This window comes from Trematomus bernacchii, unplaced genomic scaffold (genome assembly GCF_902827165.1).
Source record: "Trematomus bernacchii unplaced genomic scaffold, fTreBer1.1, whole genome shotgun sequence".
NCBI classification, from domain to species: Eukaryota; Metazoa; Chordata; class Actinopteri; order Perciformes; family Nototheniidae; genus Trematomus; species Trematomus bernacchii.
Genome location: NW_022987792.1, coordinates 1,656,934 through 1,678,558, shown reverse-complemented (window position 1 = coordinate 1,678,558; position 21,625 = coordinate 1,656,934). Strand labels below are relative to the sequence as shown.

The following is a 21,625-nucleotide window of genomic DNA, read 5'->3' as shown; positions in this document are numbered from 1 at the left end:
GTTTTTGGTGTTTCTTTAGGAATAAAATGTATTGGAAACTATTTCATCATCCAAAATCATTGCATGAAGGAAAAGAGATAAGCACTTAAAAGAAAAATATATATTAATAAGTATTGTTGAGACTATTTAGTGCTACTGGTGGAGAGGTGAGGAACACAATAAGTGTAAATATTCAATATACGGTTGTCACGTTGCCAGATAATAATGGAACTTACACAAATAAATAGGAATGGGTATTATTTATTAACTTGTTTAAACAAAACTAGCCCCAGTGCCTCACATGTAAATACATCCCGGGATTGTTTGGTTGTGGATGACCCCTCCTGTATCTCTGTTCTCTCAGGTATCCTGAAGCAGGTGAAGGACGTCATCAGAGAGTGTCCGGAGTGTCTCAACAGACGCAGCTCAGATGATGGCGCTGGAAATCGACTTTTCGCCCGACCGGCGCGACGCAGAACGACCACCAACGCTAACGATGAGGCGGAGGAGGAAGAGGAGGAAGAAGAGGGAGATAGCTTAGTCTTCGCTGACCCGTCTTCTCAACAGAGACACAAAGTGACGGCCAAACAGGAACTCGTCTTTGTAAGTTTCACCTATTTACCTTTTTGTTTAAGTCCAGATAATTACAAAGATGGGATCTTGTTAAATAATAAAAATTAAAGCTAAATAAATGTAGCCTTTTTTCAAATTGAGCTTGGTTTAGAAGCAACCTGAGCTAACTGTGTCAAATGATATGACAATGTGATTAAAATAATATTAGTTTTCTTTTATAAATCGACTAATGGATCCATAAAAACCAACATAATAATTAAGGCATGTCAGTCAAATATTCAAGCTTTTATTTTCATATTACTATCTGGCTTCTCTCACAATGCAACATACAATATACTCTACACAACAAGAAAAATACTTAAAGGGGACCTATCATGCAAAATGCACTTTTGTACGTCTTTTATACATGAATATGTGTCCCCGGTGTTCCAGGGAACTCACCAAGTGTCAGAAAACACAACCCTCTCTATTTTCCTCCATACCCAAATCTCTAAAAAAGGGGCTGCAACGGATCTGATAAAAACTGATCCAGATTTGAACACTGTCCTGACGTCAGGACGGTGGCGCTACGGCTATTGGGCCAACTCTCCACCAATCAGGAGGAGACAGCCACGGCCATTGCCGTTCGAAAGCGCTGGAGACGCTGTAGTACATATGCCAGGCCTGTAGGTGGTGCTGTTCTCACTGAATCTGCCCTTGCAAAAACAGAGCTAGAAATTGTCAAATTGAGCAAAATGAGGCATGGCTAAAATGCATGATCTGTTTGGTACCACTTTAAAATAGTGCATTAGACATATATGGTGCAAGTAAGTTACAGGAGAAAGAAAATATATACATATAAATCAGAATAAGGTGGAAAAACAAGTCAAATGAAAGAGTTTAAATTAGAATAAATACTATAGTTACATATTACTATTTAGATATGTGGATTAAGCAGATGTATTGATGACCAGTGATGATGATACAACATATATTATAAACATGGCATCATTAAACCTTTGTTCTCTGTGGTCAATAAGCAGTTATCTTGAGCGAAGGTGATGTAAAAAAAGTGAACATCAAAAGAAAATATAACGAGGACAATGTTAAAATTACAGCAGCAGCAGAAAATATGCTCCAAATACTTTTTTTGTTTGTTTTTGTATACAATTGTATCTTTGCTCACATAATAGATGGTTGTAATTACTGTAAATACATTAGCAATGGGACTAGGTTTATATGGTTAACATTGATGACCGGTTATTATTGTTGACATGTGTTGATTAGATTTTGAAGGTGTTTTAATGTGTGTGTTTCCCAGGTGGACAGTAAGGGCGAGGTGAATCAGTTCCTGCCCAAACACAGCCAGACGATGCTGGACAAACTGAACCAGCAGCGCCTCACTAACCAGTTCTGTGACATCACGCTGCTCATCGAGGGAGACGAGTACCGAGCGCACAAAGCCGTCCTCGCCGCCTGCAGCGAATACTTCAACGAGCTCTTCTTCGAGAAGGGAGCCGCGTCCACACACGAGGCCGTGGTCGACCTGTCCGGTGAGAAATGTTGTCTTTGTCGTATCGTAGCAAAGCATTATGTTGCTGTGAAGGCTGTGGCTGAGTGAGATAGTGCGCTGACACTTTGGATCCCCTAACCCTAACCCTAACCCTAACCCTAACTACCTACCTACCTACCTACCTACCTACCGACCGACCGACCGACCGACCGACCGACCGACCGACCGACCGACCGACCGACCGACTCAGGAAGGACACACGGTGAGAGTTGGAGCTTTGATGTCAAACACTGATGGGTTTATTCAGAGTATTCGGCCGGAGGATTCACATCACAAACCAAAGAGTCAGAGGTTCTGACCACACGGTAGAGTTGCCACGTCAATTCTGAAGAGCCTCTCTCTATGCTAGACCTTTTAACAGGTTCACAGAGAGAAATCAACATCTCTGAAGGAGTAGACTAAACACTGAATCACCTGCGTCCGACGCTCATGGCCTCAAGGATTTCACATCCTAGAGCCCACAAACACCGATAAAGAAATGCTTCAGTGTTCCCACAACAATTACCCTACGTGCCAGTCAAGTTGACCGGTCTCACACTGGGGACAACAACACATATGGCACCAAGGCCTTTCCTTAAAGGAGATAACACATGTCAGAGTAAAAGGTTAGATATCTAGAAGAATTATTCCTTAACAGTTCCTCTCTTTTTATCATTTTTGATAACCTTAAAACCAGTGGCGGCCGGTGGTCTTTTTTTTTGGTGGGGCTCTTGACGTACCGTAAGTGACCTACCCGGGGGGTCCGGGGGTTTCCCCCCCGGAATTTTTTTTCGAGAAATGACCCCTTAAATGATGACTTCTGGTGATGTTAGAGGGGGGGGGAAAGGAGAAATCGAGGCTTAAAAATATGAGAAGACTGATCAATACCTCCATAATCTTCAGTGTGGACATCTAACATCTACTACTTTACCAGGAATTTGTGTTCTCAGAACTGGTCTGTTTTTTTCTTTCTTAAAACTGTTCATGTTTTATGAACCAACACCTTCACCAAGTAGCTTTACAGTGAACTGCATGTGAGATATAAAATTAATAGCATCTTTTCAGTAGCATTAATTATAAATATTTAAGTGGTTCAATACAAGTCACTACAGCATTTCAAACTGAACTGTGAATAAATGCAATTTAAAAAAAATAACCACAGCACAAAATGTCATAAATTGTGTTTTTTCTTTGTTTCTCTGAGGATTATTTACAAACAGGCTTATTTACATATAGCAATAACTCAGAAATGAAAAAGCTACATCGTCTAACACGAACAACCAGTTAGCATAATGATAATATATGTGTTATGTACAATGTAACTGGAAAGGCTAGAGCAAGAAAGAACATAAAGTTTGCAAAAGGTTTAAATAACTTCAAGTATCTGTCTTCAGATTACGTGGAGGTTTTAGTCCGATGGGAAGCAGATTTTAAGCGACACCGAAGATAAACCAAAAATGTGGTGGAGCTGCAAACCGTGTAGTGTTGCTGGGACAGAACAGGAGCTATAACCGTTGGAAAATACATCACAGACAATGCAACAAACGTGGAGACAGAACAATCACTTCTGTGATAAATGCCCACTTATTAATAAACTTCTAACAACCATGGGAAACCTCCTCTCTACATATAAAGTGATATCCAAGCATGGGAAACAAAAGACAGCATTTACCTGTTTGCATCCAGCTAGCCAAGCCTTTCTTGTGTACCAGCTACTAAGCCTCGTGTATAAATGTTGTCTTTTTCACGAGATTGCTGCGATATATTCAAATCGGGTTGGTCCGGTGCAAGGTCTTTAAGCAACAATTTATCTGCCAAACTTCTCCTTTCGAAAGGATTGGAGATTAGCTCTTGAACAGAATTAGCCGGGGACCGAGGTCCGGAGACTCCACCTGCACACGAAGCCATCCTCATCAACTACTGCGTCAACCGGATACGAGTCACTGTCCAAACTACTCACAGACTGCACTGGGCGCTGACATTGGCGCCCGGTGACCGTCATCTTTGACGACGCTGATTGGCTGAAATTATATTTTCGCGGCATAGTTTACACGTTACAGATAGCAACAGTCAGCTGCTGGTGGCTGCTGCTGCACTGGTTGAAGGCTCCTCTCTTAGCGCCCAGACGAGAGAAGGTGCATGGGCAAGGCCAGGCAGGAAACATGTGACTTATCAGTAACTTTAGACATCGTAACACAATTTTAAACGAGATTTTATTGTAGATTATACATTTTACTGATACCAATTATATAATATTTACCTTGTTCATTAAAAATAAAAATAAAAACATATATATTTTTTTAAACATATATATTTTTTTTAATTTTAATTTTAATTATTATTATTTTTTTTTTTTTTCAATATGGGAAGAGGTGGGGCGGCGCCCCTAGCGCCCCTATGGACCGGCCGCCACTGCTTAAAACATTAGTCTAATAATTCTGGTCAATACTTAAATCAATAGGCGTCTTCAGATTCGAGTGTGGTCTCACCTTACATTCAATTACATCACAAAGTAGAGTAAGATTGAAACATTCAATCACAATGATTGATACAGGCAATCATAATAGGAACAATGATCTCTCATCAGTGTTTGGAGCATCTTTTGTCAAAAGCATAATAATGAACACGCATAAAACACAGATACATAATAGCAAAATATTTGTTTTAAACTAATATCTTTTATCATTTAAACCATTAGTTAATGTCATTTATCAAACTATAAAATCAAAACCAGAAACAGCTTAAAGATTTGCTTTAAGGCAATCACTAGTCAAAAGCATTTAAAACTTAGGATCATAAGAGATCCAGCTAAGGTATACAATTCACAGTGGTGATTTGATCAATCTGTAATCGGCAAAGTTGCAGTGTCCTCAATTTTTGGATTACTTTACGTTTACTTCATTACGCTTTAGTCAAGAGTAAGGCACTTAGTCTTAGAAAAAATCAATACATTCATTTTAATCAAATACAGTGTTCAAAATCTGAAAAGGAAAAATCAGATATTTGTCGTGTAGTGTAACAACCTGAAAGGGAAAAGTCAAAATATCTTTTCTTTAATCTAAGCATCAATTTTAATTCATTGGTCATTGTAAGGGGGAACCCATGGTTCGGAAACCACGGCAGCGACCCACGGGTCTGGAAGCTCGGCGTCGTACATCATCACGGTGTCATCAACGGTAGTGTACCCCACTAGTCTCTGTGGGGCCTGGAGGGCGACTTTGGTAATCTTTCGCAGGACTAGTTTAACTACAGTGACTAGGCATATTATCAGGATTAGCACACCTAGGATAAACACTGAAATGGTAACAATGAATTTTACAATCCCCCCTCCCCATGACCCAAATGTTCCAGTTAAATCCCCAAATGCAAACCCATGAGTTTCGTGCAATTCTTTTATTCCCCTAGCAGTATCATGAGCCATATCCATGACCTCAGGTGTGGCATCAGAGATGAAAGAACAACACTCAGATCCAATCACCTTGCATGTACCCCCCTGTGCTGCTAGTAGAAGATCCAGTGCCATGCGATTCTGTAATGCCACTGTTCTAACTTCCTGCAGTTCTTTGTGTTCAGCTAACATGGCTGTGTTGGACACATTAAGGTGCTTCTCCACAACCTTGGAGAGAGCTATAATTTCCTGCTGGGAAACATAAATACCGTACCAGGGCAGAAATGCGCTAGCCAGCCGCTGACCTGTTGTGATGGTTCTACGAGTTCTGTGTAGGGCAGGGAATATTGCTGCAATCTCCTCAGTCTCTACTTTACGGATCAAAGGGATTAGATAGGCTAGATAACAGGTGCCATCAAAAGTATCATAAGGCATGCAACCGTAGGCTCTGTTCCCACAAACCAAGTAAACCCTCTCTGGAAGGGGAGTTCTGGTTAACTTGATCTTTACTACGGTGTTACAGTCGCTGTGGCCCACATCGTTAGAGGGTGAAAACCCTCCTCCGCTCTGGAAGCAGATGGACACATTCTTCCACTCATGCACCACAACTGGGGGAACATAAACGGAACAGTCACGTGTAGGGGATTTACCTAAGGGTAATGGCAGTGAACAGTCATGTATTTTAACTTTCACTGAGTCCACTGTACGGACGCCAAACCAGGGTACAACTGCTACCAAGGCTTCAACCAACAAAGATGGTGTGTGCGGTTGAGGTGAACATGTTGGACTTGTGGAAGTGGCTGAGCAATTAGTCTGGACTAGAGCTAATTGGAATCTGTATTCAAAAGCTAGTTCAACGTATTTCTTCACATATATAAGTTTTAGAACCCTCAACCGTTTGAAACCGTCTGGCAGGTAGTCTTTATTTACTGTGTCAACAATGAGCGAGATTAAGCCATTGTACTTTAAAGGTTGCTCAAAGTCTATGGGGTAGGAAGGGGTGTAACAATCATCTGCATCCTTGCTAATTCGGGATGCTATATCACTCCAGGTGACTAAACTGTAGTCAGCTTTTGTGAAAGGAATTGGGCTGAACATGGGAGAGTACATGGATTCTGGCATGTTCTGGCACAGCCAACAGTTGCTAACCTTGCGTTCATGTGCATAGTCTAACATTAAACTCATTGCGGAATTGGTTTGAGTTTGTTTAGGTGGAGTAATTAAGGCATTTTTTGAAGAGTCTACATCACTCTCTGGTGACTTAATTACATCTGAACCTGGTTCACTAATGCCGCGTTTCCACTACACAGCCTCGCTCGGCCCCGCTCGGCCTCCTTTGGCCGCGCCCGGCCTCGTTAGGACCAGCTCACTTTGTGGCGCGTTTCCATTACAGTTTAGGAACCGGGTCAGTATCTATAGTAACGCAGTGTAGGCGGAGCGACGCTGCTTAAAACTGCCGTGACGTCATCTTCAATGCGACAAAGCGACACAACACACAACAATGGAGGATGTTGAGAAGATCGTTGGCTTGTTGCTTGCTGTGTGGTTCTTTATCACAACAAATAGTCAAGAGATGACTCGAAAGAGGCGACTTGTAGCAAGACGAGGTATAGAGGCAGCTGACGCGAGAGTTCTGGCAGCCCGCAGAGACTACTGGAGGACTCTAACTACTACTACTACTACTACTGCTACCAATACTTCTTCGAGACTACAATGCTACTTGGTAAGCTAACGTTCGCTAACTAGCAATGTGTTTAGGCTCACGCTCCCCATACGACCAAAGAATTTCAAGTATTTAATTAATTGTAGCTACCACTTTTACGTATTAAAATATGTATGCTTTTGTTTGTGTATTTCAGAAGTTACTTCGCCGCCCTAGACCATGCGTTTGGATGGTCGACCGAGCTACCGAGTGGTGGAATGTGATTGTTCCATCTTTCACACACACTCAGTGGGTGGAGAACTTCAGGATGTCTGAAGAAACCTACGTCTACCTGTGCAACAAACTGCGGCCAGCGATGGAGAAACAGGACACATCATTCCGCGTGTGTATACCTTTTAAGAAGAGAGTGGCCATCGCACTGTGGAAGCTTGCTACCGGCTGTGACTACAGAAGCATAGGACATCTTTTCGGAGTGAGCAAGACAACTGTGTGCCGGTGTGTGCAAGACTTCTGTGCTGCTGCAGAGACGTTGTTAGTACCGGAACTAATTCGTTCACCAGACCGGGAGAAATTTGCAGAAATGGCTGCCTACACTGAGAACAGGTGGGGGCTCCCTCAGTGTGTAGGTGCTATTGATGGATCACACATACCCATCTTGGCACCACAGGAATACCACTGTGACTATTTCAACCGTAAAGGCTGGCACTCCATCATCCTTCAAGGAGTTGTTGATGGTAAGGGACATTTCTGGAATGTGTTTGCAGGAATGCCTGGGAGCATGCATGACGCTCGGGTTTTGAGACTGTCCACATTGTGGGAGTTGGCCAGTCGTGGCAACTACTTTCCAGCTTGCACCAGGAACATTGGTGGGGTGAATGCTGGCTATTACATCCTGGGAGACAATGCCTATCCCTTGCAAAACTGGCTCATAAAACCCTTCGCTGACACTGGACGGCTAACAGAAGAACATGTGACATACAACAAGAAGATTTGCAGAGTACGGGTAGTGGTTGAAAACGCTTTTGGTAGACTGAAGGGAAGGTGGCGTTGCCTCATGAAAAGAAATGACTGTGATGTGAAACTTGTTAAATCAATGGTGCTGACATGCTGTGCTCTGCATAACCTCTGCGAGAGTCATGGAGAGACCTATGATGATGGGTGGGATGCACCAGCAGCAGCAGAGCCAGGGGTAGCAGTGGCACAAGGTGCAGAGGAGGAGGGCAGGGACATACGAGAGGGTCTGATGCGCTACCTGAATCCATAAAGTCATTGTATGGTATTGAACATAAATAAAAAAAGAATGTTTCACATACATGTGTTTGTCAAATTATTTAAACCCAAGAAATGTTATCAGAATTGACTATTTAGTAAATATTTGAATTTCAAGCACCAGTATTTACTGCCCCATAAAAATAATAATAATCTAAGCAAACTATAAACATAAATACAACAGTGTAAAACACAGAACTATATTCAGCTTCAAGGTTTTGTATTTTGTCATACGAACATAGCTACAGTGTAGTTATAGTTTATTTTGTTCTCTTTTAAATATATAAGCAATGTATGAGTCTAGCACAACGAGGGTATTACAATTGAGTAATTTTTACTACATGTATTCATAATACCATTACAAAATATGTAATGTGGATGAAGCTACTTTGCATTTTTATGCGGATGACACCGTGATGTACTGTGCAGGTCCCTCCATTAAGGAGGCTGTTGTTAAATTACAGGCTGTTTTTAACATTAAATTACAGGCTGTTTTTAACATTATTCAGACTCGGCTCTCTGAACTAAAGCTTCTTTTAAATGTTGAGAAAACCAAGGTAATGCTCTTTTCTAAAGCTAAAAAGACTCCAGAGACTGCTTTGGATATTGTGACTATGCAAGGACAAGTACTCCAAGTGGTTAGCTATTATAAATACCTTGGTATCTGGCTTGATGATTGTCTTACTTTTAAACTTCACGTCACTAATCTGCTTAAAAAGCTGAGGGTTAGACTAGGTTTCTTTTTCAGAAACAAGTCCTGTTTCTCTTTTGAAGCCAGGAAAAGGCTCTGTGACCTTTTTACCTGTGCTAGACTATGGTGATCTGATCTATATGAATGCACCTGCCCATTGCCTGGAAAGGTTAGATGCCGCCTGTCACAGCGCTCTGAGATGTGTTACTAACTGTAAAGCACTTACTCATCACTGTACCCTGTATGCCAAGGCAGGTCTGCCTTCACTTACTGTTCGGAGGCTCAGTCATTGGTACATGTTCATCTACAAAGCCATGCTGGGTAAACTACCTTCTTATATCTGCTCCTTGATCTCACAGAGTGGCAAGTAGCTATTGCCTGAGATCACAGGATGTGTTTTTATTACATGTGCCAAGTGCTAGGACTGTTTTAGGTACTAAAGCTTTTATGTGCGCTGCTCCTCTGGCTTGGAACACCATGCAAAAAACATTGAAACTGAGCATTTTGATTCCCTTGCATCGTTTTAAAGCACGGCTGGATGAAATGTTATTGGATACCTGCAAATGTAAATAGATGCTAATGTATACCCCTGTAATTATGTTGTGATGTCCTCTTGTTTTCTGTTTGTTTTTATATGTGTAACTCAATGTACCGCAGGTCTCCCTTGTAAAAGAGATCGTTGATCTCAATGGGATTTTTTTAACCTGGATAAATAAAGGCTACAAACAAACAAACATGATATTTCTGACTGACGAGGGACGCCTAGATGATGCCATCTTTCTGTGTGATCGCTGTTGGGTGCAATTATTTATCAACAAGCAATAAGATAAGTCACTTTATTGAACACAAAGTGTTTTCTTGCAGCAGCATAAAAAAGGCATGGCATTATACAAAAAAAAAAAATGATTGTATTGTATTACAGATAAAAAATATACAAGAAACTACAGCCATAGGTTATTGGTTCACAGAGGCGGAGGAGACTGAGCGGACGTTCCCCCTAGCACCTGGCAAATAGTGCGCATGAAGGATGCATTAAAGCTCTCTACGCGAGCCATCTCCTCCCTTCTCAAGGTGGCTTCCAACAGCCTCGCCTCCCTCGCCTCCACCAGGGACTGGTTCATGTACTGAGCCTGCAGGGCCCGGTCTTCCCTCAGCTCGGCATGGATCTTCTCCTGCTGGGCATGGCTCTTCTCCTGCTGGGCCAGGTTCTTCTCCTGCTGGGCCAGGTTCTGCTCCTGGTGTTCCTTCTGCTGGGCCAGTTGCAGTTCCAGTTCCTCTCGTCTCCTCTTGCCTGGGTGACAAGATAATAATATAAATAATTAGCAATAACAATGAAGAAACACAGGTACAGGTCACACAAGGATATAAGAATAAAATGTATAAACAGAACAGTAAGGATGAATTAAAGAAAGTTCTGGCCCTATATACTAGCTGCTTACTAGCTAGTTACTTTACTTGTAACTAAGCATTCGCACACAGTGGTACAGCTTATTTTACTACTGACGATGGATGGTCTACATTTTATTTTAAAAGTCACAATTCCAGCCTATTTCTTACCTAGAACCACACGCGGTGTCGAGCTGGCACTCGGCGTTGGTGTCTGTGCTCGAGCTGGAGTTTGTGCTGTAGATATGGATGATATCGATGCACCGGACGGTGTTGGTTCATCCTCGTTATTCAAAACGTAATCATCTAGAACAGAAACATGACTTGTTAATTCCACAAACTACTGCAGCACAATACTATAAATAGCAACAACAACTATAGAAAAGACAAACTGAACGTAAACAATGGCACATGTGGTGTTAGCAAACACTAGCTCTAGCTAATGCTATCTGCCTTAGCTAGCTAGCCTTCGGGGCTCCATAAAACCATGGGTTGTCGAACATAAATGTAAGGATAAAATAGACTTATTTGTTAGAAGTGAGCTTTAGAACAGATAGGGACACAAAGGTTCCAAGAAAATAACAGAGCGTTAGCAAAAACTTACCATTCATAGACTCCAGTAACGCTGTTGCTGAGTCGAGGCCTCCCTCCCTCCCAACGCTAGCCGGTCTATGGCCGTAAATGCTGTTCATGAGGTCGAAACACTTCCAGTTTTTCCTAGCGGCCCCACTGGTGTTGTTGTTGTCCTTCACCAAGCGATATTCACCCTTAAGCTTTTTAAGTTTTTCCCTACACTGCACGACAGTCCTGGAGTACCCGCTTGTGGCCATTAGTGTAGACACCTCCTGAAATACTTTAATATTTCGAGTCATCCCGTCGAGCTCCCGCTGGATCTTTTCATCAGATATGTAATGGAGGAACGTCGTGACTTCCTCGACCGACCATGGTGTGCTTTTCTTTGCCATTGTTAATCCTCTGTTGACAAAAATGCTGCAAGCATCGCTATATATATATGCGACGCTAGGGATTATCTCGCGCACGATTGTGACGATTCTCTCCGACCAATCAGCAGCCGAGAGCGTTGACGTCACAAACTCAGCCCGGTTGCCTCTGGCCCTGGCCCCACGATTTTATGAGGCCAGAAAAACTGTGAATTAGGACCAGCCTGCCGGTACTAGGCCAAGTGGAAACGCAACCACAAACGGGCCGCTGACGTCACAGCCCTCTTAAACCGGGCTGCGGGCTGTAGTGGAAACGCGGCATAAGGCCCCGCTCACACGGGACCGTTTGCGTTTATGCACAGTATGCGTATTCAAAAAAGTCTTCCGTTCACATGCATTTGTTTCATTTAACGTGTCTGTTTAAACGAGGCCGCTGGAAACGCTGTAGTACATATGCTGGGACTGTAAGTGGCGCTGTAACTTCCGCCAAAATACACCAAAAGCCACGAAGAAGAGCAGCCTGGAGCAGCCCCGCAGCAATGTTGCCATGGCTACCCTTCTGTTTAAGCCCTGAAACTGAAACTGAAAGAAACCGAATCTGTTGTTGCTGATGGTTGTGGTAGAGGAGCTGTATATTTTTGCACTAATATCTGTAGCATGGTCAGTAGCAGTAGCACTAGCAGTAGCTACTGACAGGAGGAAGTCAGTGTGTGTGGCGATTGCTGGTATTCAGCGGGATATAGTAATTTCCTCAGCATATGGATAAATGCAACGGGGAAGTTAACTGAAAGAAACCAAGAAGCACGTCTCTGTGGATATTGCATCGAGAGGACGGCTCAGAAAGAGAGATATTCTCTACAAACACCGGGTGAGATGCACCTTTGTCAATATAATGGATCAATGCATGAAATCTGACTCTGTTTATTTTGTTTAAGGAGTATATTGGGCGTTAACAATTCTGGTTTGCCTTTTATAATATTATTTCATTCAAGAACCCCTTGTGCGTTTAATTAACACAGCTATTTTTGATAGTTGCTAGTACAGCAGTGAGCAGGAGAGGCGGGGCTATCGTTATTTTTTCAGGAAATATTCGTATAGAGGTGATTACACGGACTCGGTTGACCCCCCAGAGCGTTTCGTTTGCAAATCTATCCACCTTGGGACCCGTTATTGTTTGTGGGGTCAGTTTCTATCGGCCTCGTGTAAATAATAGGGCTATACGCACGCGAAACTATGCAGATACAAGCAGTTTTCTCCTCGTGTAAACGGCGCCTAAATGAACATCTAGTGACCCCTGCACTGGGATCTTTGTAATTTGGTGTCCATGTGGTACACATGGGATCATCCTTTAATTGTTCCTTAGTGAAACACCACATTTCTGGGGGCACATTTGCAACAGTGTTGAGTGTTATTCTTACCATCCGCTGTGAGACCCGCTGGTACCCCGTCTCTGGATAGACGTTCCACGCCCACAAGCCTTTGCTTAAAAACACAGGAAACACAACAACACAGTCATTTGAGTTACATTTTGTAGTCGGACATTCAAAGGAAATATTCTGTGACCCTCTCTTGGGGATGAAAAGGGGTTTGGCACTGAAAAGAGCAGGAAGAGAGAGAAGCCTTCTCTCGGGGCCCACTTTCCTCCTTCTTCTCACTCTTTTTCTCTCTCGCACCATACTGAATGTTTGTGTGGTGCTCGAAAACAACCTGTCTGTGCCCTTAGATAAGAGCACCTTATACTCTCCCTCTGAGTGGCGAGAGCCCTCGCCACCTGTCGTTGGGATTGCCTCAGCGTCGTCCAGCAGGGCTTCCTTGGCCAGGTATAGCAGTACAAGGAGTATGAGGACCGCCTTCACACGCCTACACCCTGACCCTCCCCACTGACCGGTGGAGGAGACAGACGGCATCGTGAAGTGTGGATCCACTCTGTCCTACCTTGGACTTTTAAGGCTGTTCTAGTCACTATTAACACCTGGAAAGGACCTTTCCACCTGGGAGACAAAACATCTTTTTCAAGAGACTTGATTAGCACATTATCTCCGATCTGAAAAGGGTGTGTGGGCTCCTCTCCAGGCTGAGGGAGCCTGTCAGCCACCTGCCTGTGAAACCTTCTCAACATATTGGTTAGATATTTCACATAGTTAGTCATTGAACATGCAAGAATCATATACTCATCAGTCCATAGCAGAGAAATGTTATTGTAAGTTAAAGGTGAGCTTGTCCCTGTGGATATAACCCCTTCTCAATGATTCTAAATGTATATTAATTCACCATTTACCTTTTGATAACATATTAGTTTATCAGAAATATTTAGTCTCTTCCATAAAACATAGGTTTGAGAAATAAATTACCCAATATAAAATCAATTACTCAATATAATTGACTCTTCCCTCCCTTTTCTTACATATGAAATAATAACTTAGGAGTCTATTTAAACATGGTATAGTTTATAATCTATTAATCGAGAAGACTCAGTATCACCTGTGTGCAGCTTACAAAAAACCATTGTGAGAAACATATATTATGCAGGAAATTGATACATTTGTTGAAAAACAAAGCTTATCTGATTTGGGAGGAAAAGTTTCATCCCTTTAACATCTGAGTTATTACTGAAGGCATAGCATGAATGATATTGGGTGTCTGAGGGTGTCATTACTGAGAAATGTCAAACAAAATCAAAACCTTACATTTGAAAACAGGTTTGCATTCCTCCACTTAAGGTGACGTTATCATTGGAAACAATAAAAGCTAATTGTTTTGATGTAGAATCTATACATTGAATCGTTAGAGCAGAACAGAATGGTTGTATTGTAGCCTGAGTTTTGTGCAGCCTTTAGTTTTACCAGGTGGAAACATTGTCTATATAATGTGAATACATGTAGAACTAGACATTAAGAGACCCCTGACATTAGGCCTATTTGAACAATAGTAGGGGCTTTTACCAGCTCGCCCACTTACAGGCGTCCTCTGCATAGCAGTATGAATAGCCTTAAAAACAACCCACTCTGCGGTAACGAGAGTCATGTATCTGAACCAAATGCCCTAAGTGAAGCCGTTAGTCTCATCTGACTGACCCAAGGGTTGGTGCTGGTGTGACAGGGAGGCTTCCAAGTGTTCATAGCAGATGTCATGCTTTCAGTTCATGGCTCAGTGGGGGGGAGCAGACCCATGTGAGACAGTATCAACAGCTGTAATGTTCAGTTTGAGGAGTGTCATTCTCTCGGAGCAGGAAATGGTGTCCATTCAGACCAGACCATTAATGTCATGTAGAGCAGCCATAGCATCTCTGTGACTGCACTCAGCCGGACTGCAGCAGGGCAGAACTGGGTGACTTTTAGTGAAGCCGTCCAAGGCCATAGACAAAATGGAACCACGTACTAACAAAAGGGACACAAGGTCATCAATGTCTCTCTTTACCTTTAGCCTAATTGTAAAACAAATTAGTGGAAGAAATGTGGAACACTAATCCATCATCATGTGACATTTAGAGTTAATTTAAATAATTACTTATGGGTTGAAGTCAAATTAACATTAACATTAGAACTAAAGTCAGTCAAAATTGGACGTGCACGGATCAGAATCTAATCAATACACCATTTTCCCAGCTCTGTAATGAAAAGGATATCAAGATTAGGTACATTACAGGAGTGTTAAAACATCCAAACATGCACACTTATCTTATTCTAGTAGAGATTAGAGGACAGGTCTAATGTTGTGAACAAAATGATCAAGTCAAAGTTATTTTATTTATTTTATCTTATGGACCACATTTAATTTAATAATTAATCTTAAATTACTAATAACTTTAAAGAAGGCAACAATTTACAATGTGGATAAGGTGACTACTTATCCAAAGTGTGGGTGTGTGTGTGTGTGTGTGTGTGTGTGTGTGTGTGTGTGTGTGTGTGTGTGTGTGTGTGTGTGTGTGTGTGTGTGTGTGTGTGTGTGTGTGTGTGTGTTGTGTGTGTGTGTGTGTGTGTGTGTGTGTGTGTGTGTGTGTGTGTGAACAGCTTGTCTGCCCAAGGTTAAAACATTTGGGACAGCAGTGAGAATGTTATGAGAAACAATTTGTTGCTTAGACTGAACTCGAAAGAAGCTAGACTGGAACATTTTAAATAAATCAAAACACTTGTACATTAATTAAATACATTTGACATTTAGCTTGAGCTGGGTTCAATACTTTCTTTATGGTATTTAAATTGGGCTCAAGTAGAACCTTTACATGGATTTGGCTTGCAACACAAAGTGATACCGATCTCTGTCTGTTATGATTTGAAAGTCTCATGATTTAAAGTGTAGGGCTGTGAAGGAGAGGCCCTTGGAAAACAACCTCTACTTCTTTGTTAACTGTAATTACTTATTGTAAAGAGATTGCAACATTAAACTTTTTAAAGAATTGCTCAATTCATTTAACACATTTATTATGCACACTGTAATGAAAACGTCAACAAATATATTGATCCTGGCTTAACCAGCGACCTTTACTCTTTTGTTCATAAGCTCGGTTTCAGAAAACTTGTCAGTAGTTTAACAACTATTATAATTTTAGTAATGTCTCTGGAGACCAATTGGTTGATACGAGAAATCATTTGAAGCAGTTTAATAAAGAATGTTAAACTATATTTGTGTGAGTTAAAGCTATAGACAAAAGCTGTGATTTTCTCCCTCTGAGTTCACTTCACCAGCCCATGCAGATACGGGGAGGTATTTTGCATCCCTGCGACTGCCTGTGCGGAACACATGCCCCGAGCAGCACACACAGAGGACACACACACCCGGAGCCGCAGCTGGAGCCGTGTTTTTTTTAGAGGCGCTGGGGGTAATATCTCTGGCTGCTTTAGTTAACTGATAGTGTTGGCCGCTGAAACCCCCGGAATCTCGGCGATTTGTTCATTACAAATCTCTATTTTGATTTCACACAGAAGTTCCACTTTACTGCTGCCCTCATTAAGGTTTTTTTTAAACATCTCCGTGTATGCCTGCACGGCACATACGTCCGAGCATCACACACAGAGGGAACCAGCCAGGACAGAGTCCCTGGATGATCCCCTGGGGTTACTAGCCCCAAATGTTCATTAACCAAAACGAAACGCAGCCGCTTAGCTTCACAGATAATTTTAGGATACCGTCAATCACAGATTCTGGTAAGGCAATGTCCAAATGTAGATTTGAAATCACACTTACCAGTCTCTGAAGATCTGTTGGTATCCTGCCGACAACGCCAATTTGTGGAGGAAACTTCTGTGTAGTAATGCATGGAGTCACCGACTCAGGAAGGAGACACGGTGAGAGTTGGAGCTTTGATGTCAAACACTGATGGGTTTATTCAGAGTATTCGGCCGGAGGATTCACATCACAAATCAAAGAGTCAGAGGTTCCGACTTCACGGTAGAGTTGCCACGTCAATTCTGAAGAACCTCTCTCTATGCTAGACCTTTTAACAGGTTCACAGAGAGAAATCAACATCTCTGAAGGAGTAGACTAAACACTGAATCACCTGCGTCCAACGCTCATGGCCTCAAGGATTTCACATCCGAGAGCCCACAAACACCGATAAAGAAGTGCCTCAGTGTTCTCACAACAATTACCCTACGTGCCAGTCAAGTTGACCGGTCTCACACTGGGGACAACAACACATATGGCACCAAGGCCTTTCCTTAAAGGAAATAACACATGTCAGAGTAAAAGGTTAGATATCTAGAAGAATTATTCCTTAACAGTACCTACCTACCTACCTACCTACCTACCTACCTACCTACCTACCTACCTACCTACCTACCTACCTACCTACCTACCTACCTACCTACCTACCTACCTACCTACCTACGTTTCAATAAACTATAAATATAATTTATTTTGGCTCTTAACCTATATACAGGGTGTACGCGGGGTCTTAAAATGTATTAAAAGTTGATAAATCAATTTAGCGAAAATGAAGGCTATTACAAAGTAGGGCTGTGCAATTAATCGTATTTTAATCGCAATTACGATTTTGGCCTGCCACAATTACGAAAACAACATAATCGAATAAAACAATTATTTTGCTTTGCTAGGTTGTGACTGCACTGCAACATATTTGATCTAATTCATTTTAGTCTAATTTATTTGTATTTATCATATTTACATATGTTTAGTAGCTTGTTGAAGTGCGCTCCAAAATATTTATTGATCTTGTATATTGGTATTTATTATTTAGATATTATTTATTTAAATGTTAATACAAATGTATCATTTTTTTATTGGTTTTTCAGTTGAATTATACGTTCAGGGTAATCAACAGTTAAAAAGACACTGTTCAAATTATTATTTGTATTTGTTTTAAAGTTCAATAAATGGATGTTTTCAAAGTCAATGAATAATCGTATTTAATAATCGTGATATCAATTATTGACCAAAATAATCGTGATTATGATTTTTGCCATAATCGCACAGCCCTATTAAAAAGTATTAAACGGCATTTTCCAAGGTATTACATTTTGTAGCTTGTTTTCAATAAGTATATAAATTGTCCAAAGAGGTTGTATTCTACAGTGTGCCTGAATGTAATCATTGCGTAGGTGTGTAGTGTGATTCTGTGTAGTTTATTTATGGCATCCCGTTGGGTTTGACGTCATCTGAACAGGACATCGCACGCTCACTGCTTGATAGCGCGCAAAGGTCCGTTTACGCCGGTTGTTAAACAACATCGTTATGGGGAAATGCAAGTCTGCGTCCAAATGGTTGGAAGATAAGGAGGAAGGACAATCAATACTGTATATAGTAAATGTGAGGTAAAGTGTGTCGCCAATGTAACCGGTTAGAACTCCAAGTGGCGATGAGGTCTTAAAATGTATGGAAAGGGTCTTAAAAAAGGTCTTAAAAGGGATTACATTTGACTTCAGGATTCCTGCATATACCCTGTATATATTAAATTCATTAAGTGTTAAACCAACAAAACACCCTATTTGTATCTGCACTTCCTGGTCGCTCCATCAAGACAACATAACCTTCTTATCAACAACGTCAACATTTCCAGTTTGGAAGCATTGAAAGCTGACTTGGGAATCTCTTTTTAGGGTTATAATATCATAATATATAACTACAGACATATGAAGCTGAACCTTTTGATAGAGACTTATTTTTGATCAAACATTTTCTCCGTTCTCACCTTCCTCTTCCTTCTCTCTGCAGGTTTCACTAAAGCCAGCTTCCTGCCTCTTCTGGACTTCGCCTACACCTCCATGCTCACCTTCAACTTCTGCGTCATGGCCAACATCGCCAACCTGGCCCGACACCCTGTTAGGTAGGGTAGGTAAGAATGGAGAAACCAGCTCGAGTGCGCTAGAATTTGAAAATACGCAGCCGAAGAAAATCTGCCCCTTCCTTCAGACTTCCTCACAGAGCCCCTCCTCCAACACACACGAACGCGCACATGACCAATGAGGGCACGAGATAAGTTTGTGCACAGATGGAAGGCTGACAGGCAGGTAGGCCATCCAGTTATTTTAGCCGGGCCGGCTCAGATGATTGGTCGTGCTTTTTACAGCGCCACGGCTTCCACTGATGACATTTTTTGATGTATTTATTGTCAAAGCATTTAATGTATTCATTGCTATCGGGATGTTAAGAGCATTCCATGGAATATAACAAAAAGTGTTTCTGAAGTGAATTACCTACCCCACCTTTAACAAACACAAAATCTGCGTCCATACCATCAGCCCTGAAGTACATAAGAATGTCTTTATCGTGTTTCTTCTAATAAAACATTCTACATCAAACTACAATATTCTACCATACACGCATTTCTAAAATAAATCAACACATGCAGTGTCAAAGACAAAAAAAAACAGGTGTGCAAGTTGTCCATGTTGTCCATTTTTTTAATCCCCCCCCCCCCCCCCCTACAGAATAAGACAAGATTAATAGTACAAAAACATTTAAAATGATAGACAAACAGATGGTTGAAATCACAGCACAAAAAACTAACCACAACAACAACAACCACATACAAAGTTTGAGATAAATGTTAGTCATGGTTGACTATAGTAGTCTGTGTTCTAATTCAGTTAAAAAATAAAAAATGATGAATCAGTTAGGGAAGAGTAGACAGTTTCAAACTGTCCATGTACGTTCAAAATGGTTGTGGAGCCGTCCAAAGTACACTTTATTTTCTCCATGTGTAGAAACTTCATAAGCTCCGTCACCCACTGGACATGAGTGGCAGACGCCTCCTGCTTCCACCTCATAAGTACAAGTCGCCTAGCAATTAGGGATGCAGTGTCTTTTGAGCTGGATATATTGTGTGTAACATTTTAAAAGAAACCTGCTTAACTTAATTCGGCGCCTCCTCAGGTGGAAGAAGAAGAAGAAGCAGCGACGCCGACACCACAGAAACGAAAGAGAGGACGTCCGGCTAAAGTGAAGAAGGAGGACGTGTTGGAGGAGGTGGAGGAGGTGGTGCCGCTGGAGGAGGAAGATACGCTGGAGGACGATGAGAACAACGGAGAGAGACTGGAGTCAGACGAGCCCACCAGGAGGAGGCTGAGGCAGCGCTCCATCGCTGAGGGGGGGTACGCTCGACTACACATGGGCCTGGAGGAGGAGGAGGGGAAGAAAGCCTCAACACCCCCACGACCCACGACCCCAAAGGTACAAAAGGGCCCTATTCTGCTTTTTGGGGTTTTTCCTTTTTCTATAGGTCCCGTAGCATTCGATACTCAGAAACATAAAAAAAAGAATGGTGGTTTGATCTAGGTGGCGAAGTCCATAGGGACTTGGCTTGGCAACTGGAAGGTCACCAGTTCAAGTCCTGGAAAGACCAAGTGCTACAGAGGTGTCCCTGAGCAAAGCAGGGTTCCCTACACTGCTCCCCGGGCGCCGGACACGGCAGCACACTGCTCCTAACACTAGGATGGGTCAAATGCAGAGACCCGTGGCGGTGGTGGCGAAGTCGATAGGGACTTGGCTTGGCAACTGGAAGGTCACCAGTTCGAGTCCCGGCAAGACCAGGGTTGCGTTCGAATACTCCAAAAAAAACAGCTCCTAAATTCTAACCCTATCGTCTATCCCTTGACCTCGGAGTGAAACGTCATGGGGTTAAGGGATAGTGGATACTAGGAGAATTCAAAAGGATTTAGGAGAAGAGACTGCGGTACTTTAGAGAATCCGACTGCACTTTCACTATCTGACGTGTTTATGATGCGCCAGCGGAGGTCATAAATGTGCGCCTGCTGCTGTGGGGAAACTACAGTTTTCTATACAGCGGACTACAACATGGATGTTTAATAAGGGACTACGAGGGACTACTGTAAACTCATCTAGAGACTCTGCACCGTGCTCTGATGCTGTTGTTTTATGCTTTATGAACGTGGACAACAGAGAAACATATTCTTCATGACCAAAGTTGGAATTGAAATAAAAAAGGAAAGTGAAACTTATGCTCGTCACCCTCTCCCTCCGGTCCACATTAATACAAATGATCCCAATACGTATGATTGTATGAAAAGATCTTAAAATCAATACAAATGTATTTATTATAAACGTTAGTCCTTAAAGCTCCCATGTCATGCTTTTCCAGTTATTACCCGTCCCCTTGTGTGTTATGAAGGTTTTTATGCATGTAAACGGTGTGCAGAGTCAAAACCCTCAAAGTACACCCTGTAGCGAGTAAAACTCTAACACAGAAAATACCTCCCCAAAACGCCTCGTTGGAGATACGTCACTGCCCATTTGATTCTTCCGGGTACCGCATGATGTCATGCGGTACCCGGAACGAAATGGACCAATCCCGAAGAGCTATGGCCACACCAGCAGCGTCGTGTTCCTCCTCCAGAGGTTCGAAGAACCGGCATTTCACAGACGAAAGCTTCCAAAACATTGCCCAGTTTGAGGCCGGATATGCACAGCTTGTTTGGACCGTTTGGAGCAGGGGAAGATCTGGGTATACAACCTGTAAGTTTGCATTGTTATTTGTGTATTTATCAAACAAGACTGTTTAAATGTGTAAACTGTGTTGGACTGCTAAGCCATTGACACAGTGCTAACTAAGTTGCTAGAGTTTCCATATATCAACTCTAATATCAGCAGATGGCCTTGCATACATGTATCTCATAGCAGGAGAATGTCTGCATTCACACACAAAATACCTATTGACAGTATACTCCGGGTGATTTGCCGGTCAGTCGCGAAACGTAATTACATTATAGCTGGCGTAGCGATCTAACAC

The 21,625-nt window shown here is 42.1% G+C and overlaps 3 protein-coding genes and 1 pseudogene across 3 annotated transcripts; 2 read left to right on the top strand and 2 right to left on the bottom strand.

Annotated features, from left to right (window-relative positions):
- The window catches only part of LOC117497704, a 45,742-nt pseudogene that overhangs the window by 1,424 nt on the left and 22,693 nt on the right, over positions 1-21,625 (top strand).
- Positions 5,012-13,329, bottom strand: LOC117497720. Its single transcript, XM_034149725.1, has 2 exons — positions 12,694-13,329; positions 5,012-6,756 (listed from the first exon to the last, which is right to left on the bottom strand). Exons 1-2 carry the CDS (start codon positions 13,326-13,328, stop codon positions 5,160-5,162), a joined length of 2,232 nt encoding a protein of 743 aa, XP_034005616.1. The 5' UTR covers position 13,329; the 3' UTR covers positions 5,012-5,159.
- Positions 6,890-8,417, top strand: LOC117497721 (protein ANTAGONIST OF LIKE HETEROCHROMATIN PROTEIN 1-like). Its single transcript, XM_034149726.1, has 2 exons — positions 6,890-7,194; positions 7,331-8,417. Exons 1-2 carry the CDS (start codon positions 6,973-6,975, stop codon positions 8,396-8,398), a joined length of 1,290 nt encoding a protein of 429 aa, XP_034005617.1. The 5' UTR covers positions 6,890-6,972; the 3' UTR covers positions 8,399-8,417.
- On the bottom strand, positions 9,917-11,552 carry LOC117497723. Its single transcript, XM_034149727.1, has 3 exons — positions 11,085-11,552; positions 10,652-10,786; positions 9,917-10,385 (listed from the first exon to the last, which is right to left on the bottom strand). The coding sequence occupies exons 1-3, from the start codon at positions 11,443-11,445 to the stop codon at positions 10,057-10,059; spliced, it is 825 nt and encodes a 274-aa protein (XP_034005618.1). The 5' UTR covers positions 11,446-11,552; the 3' UTR covers positions 9,917-10,056.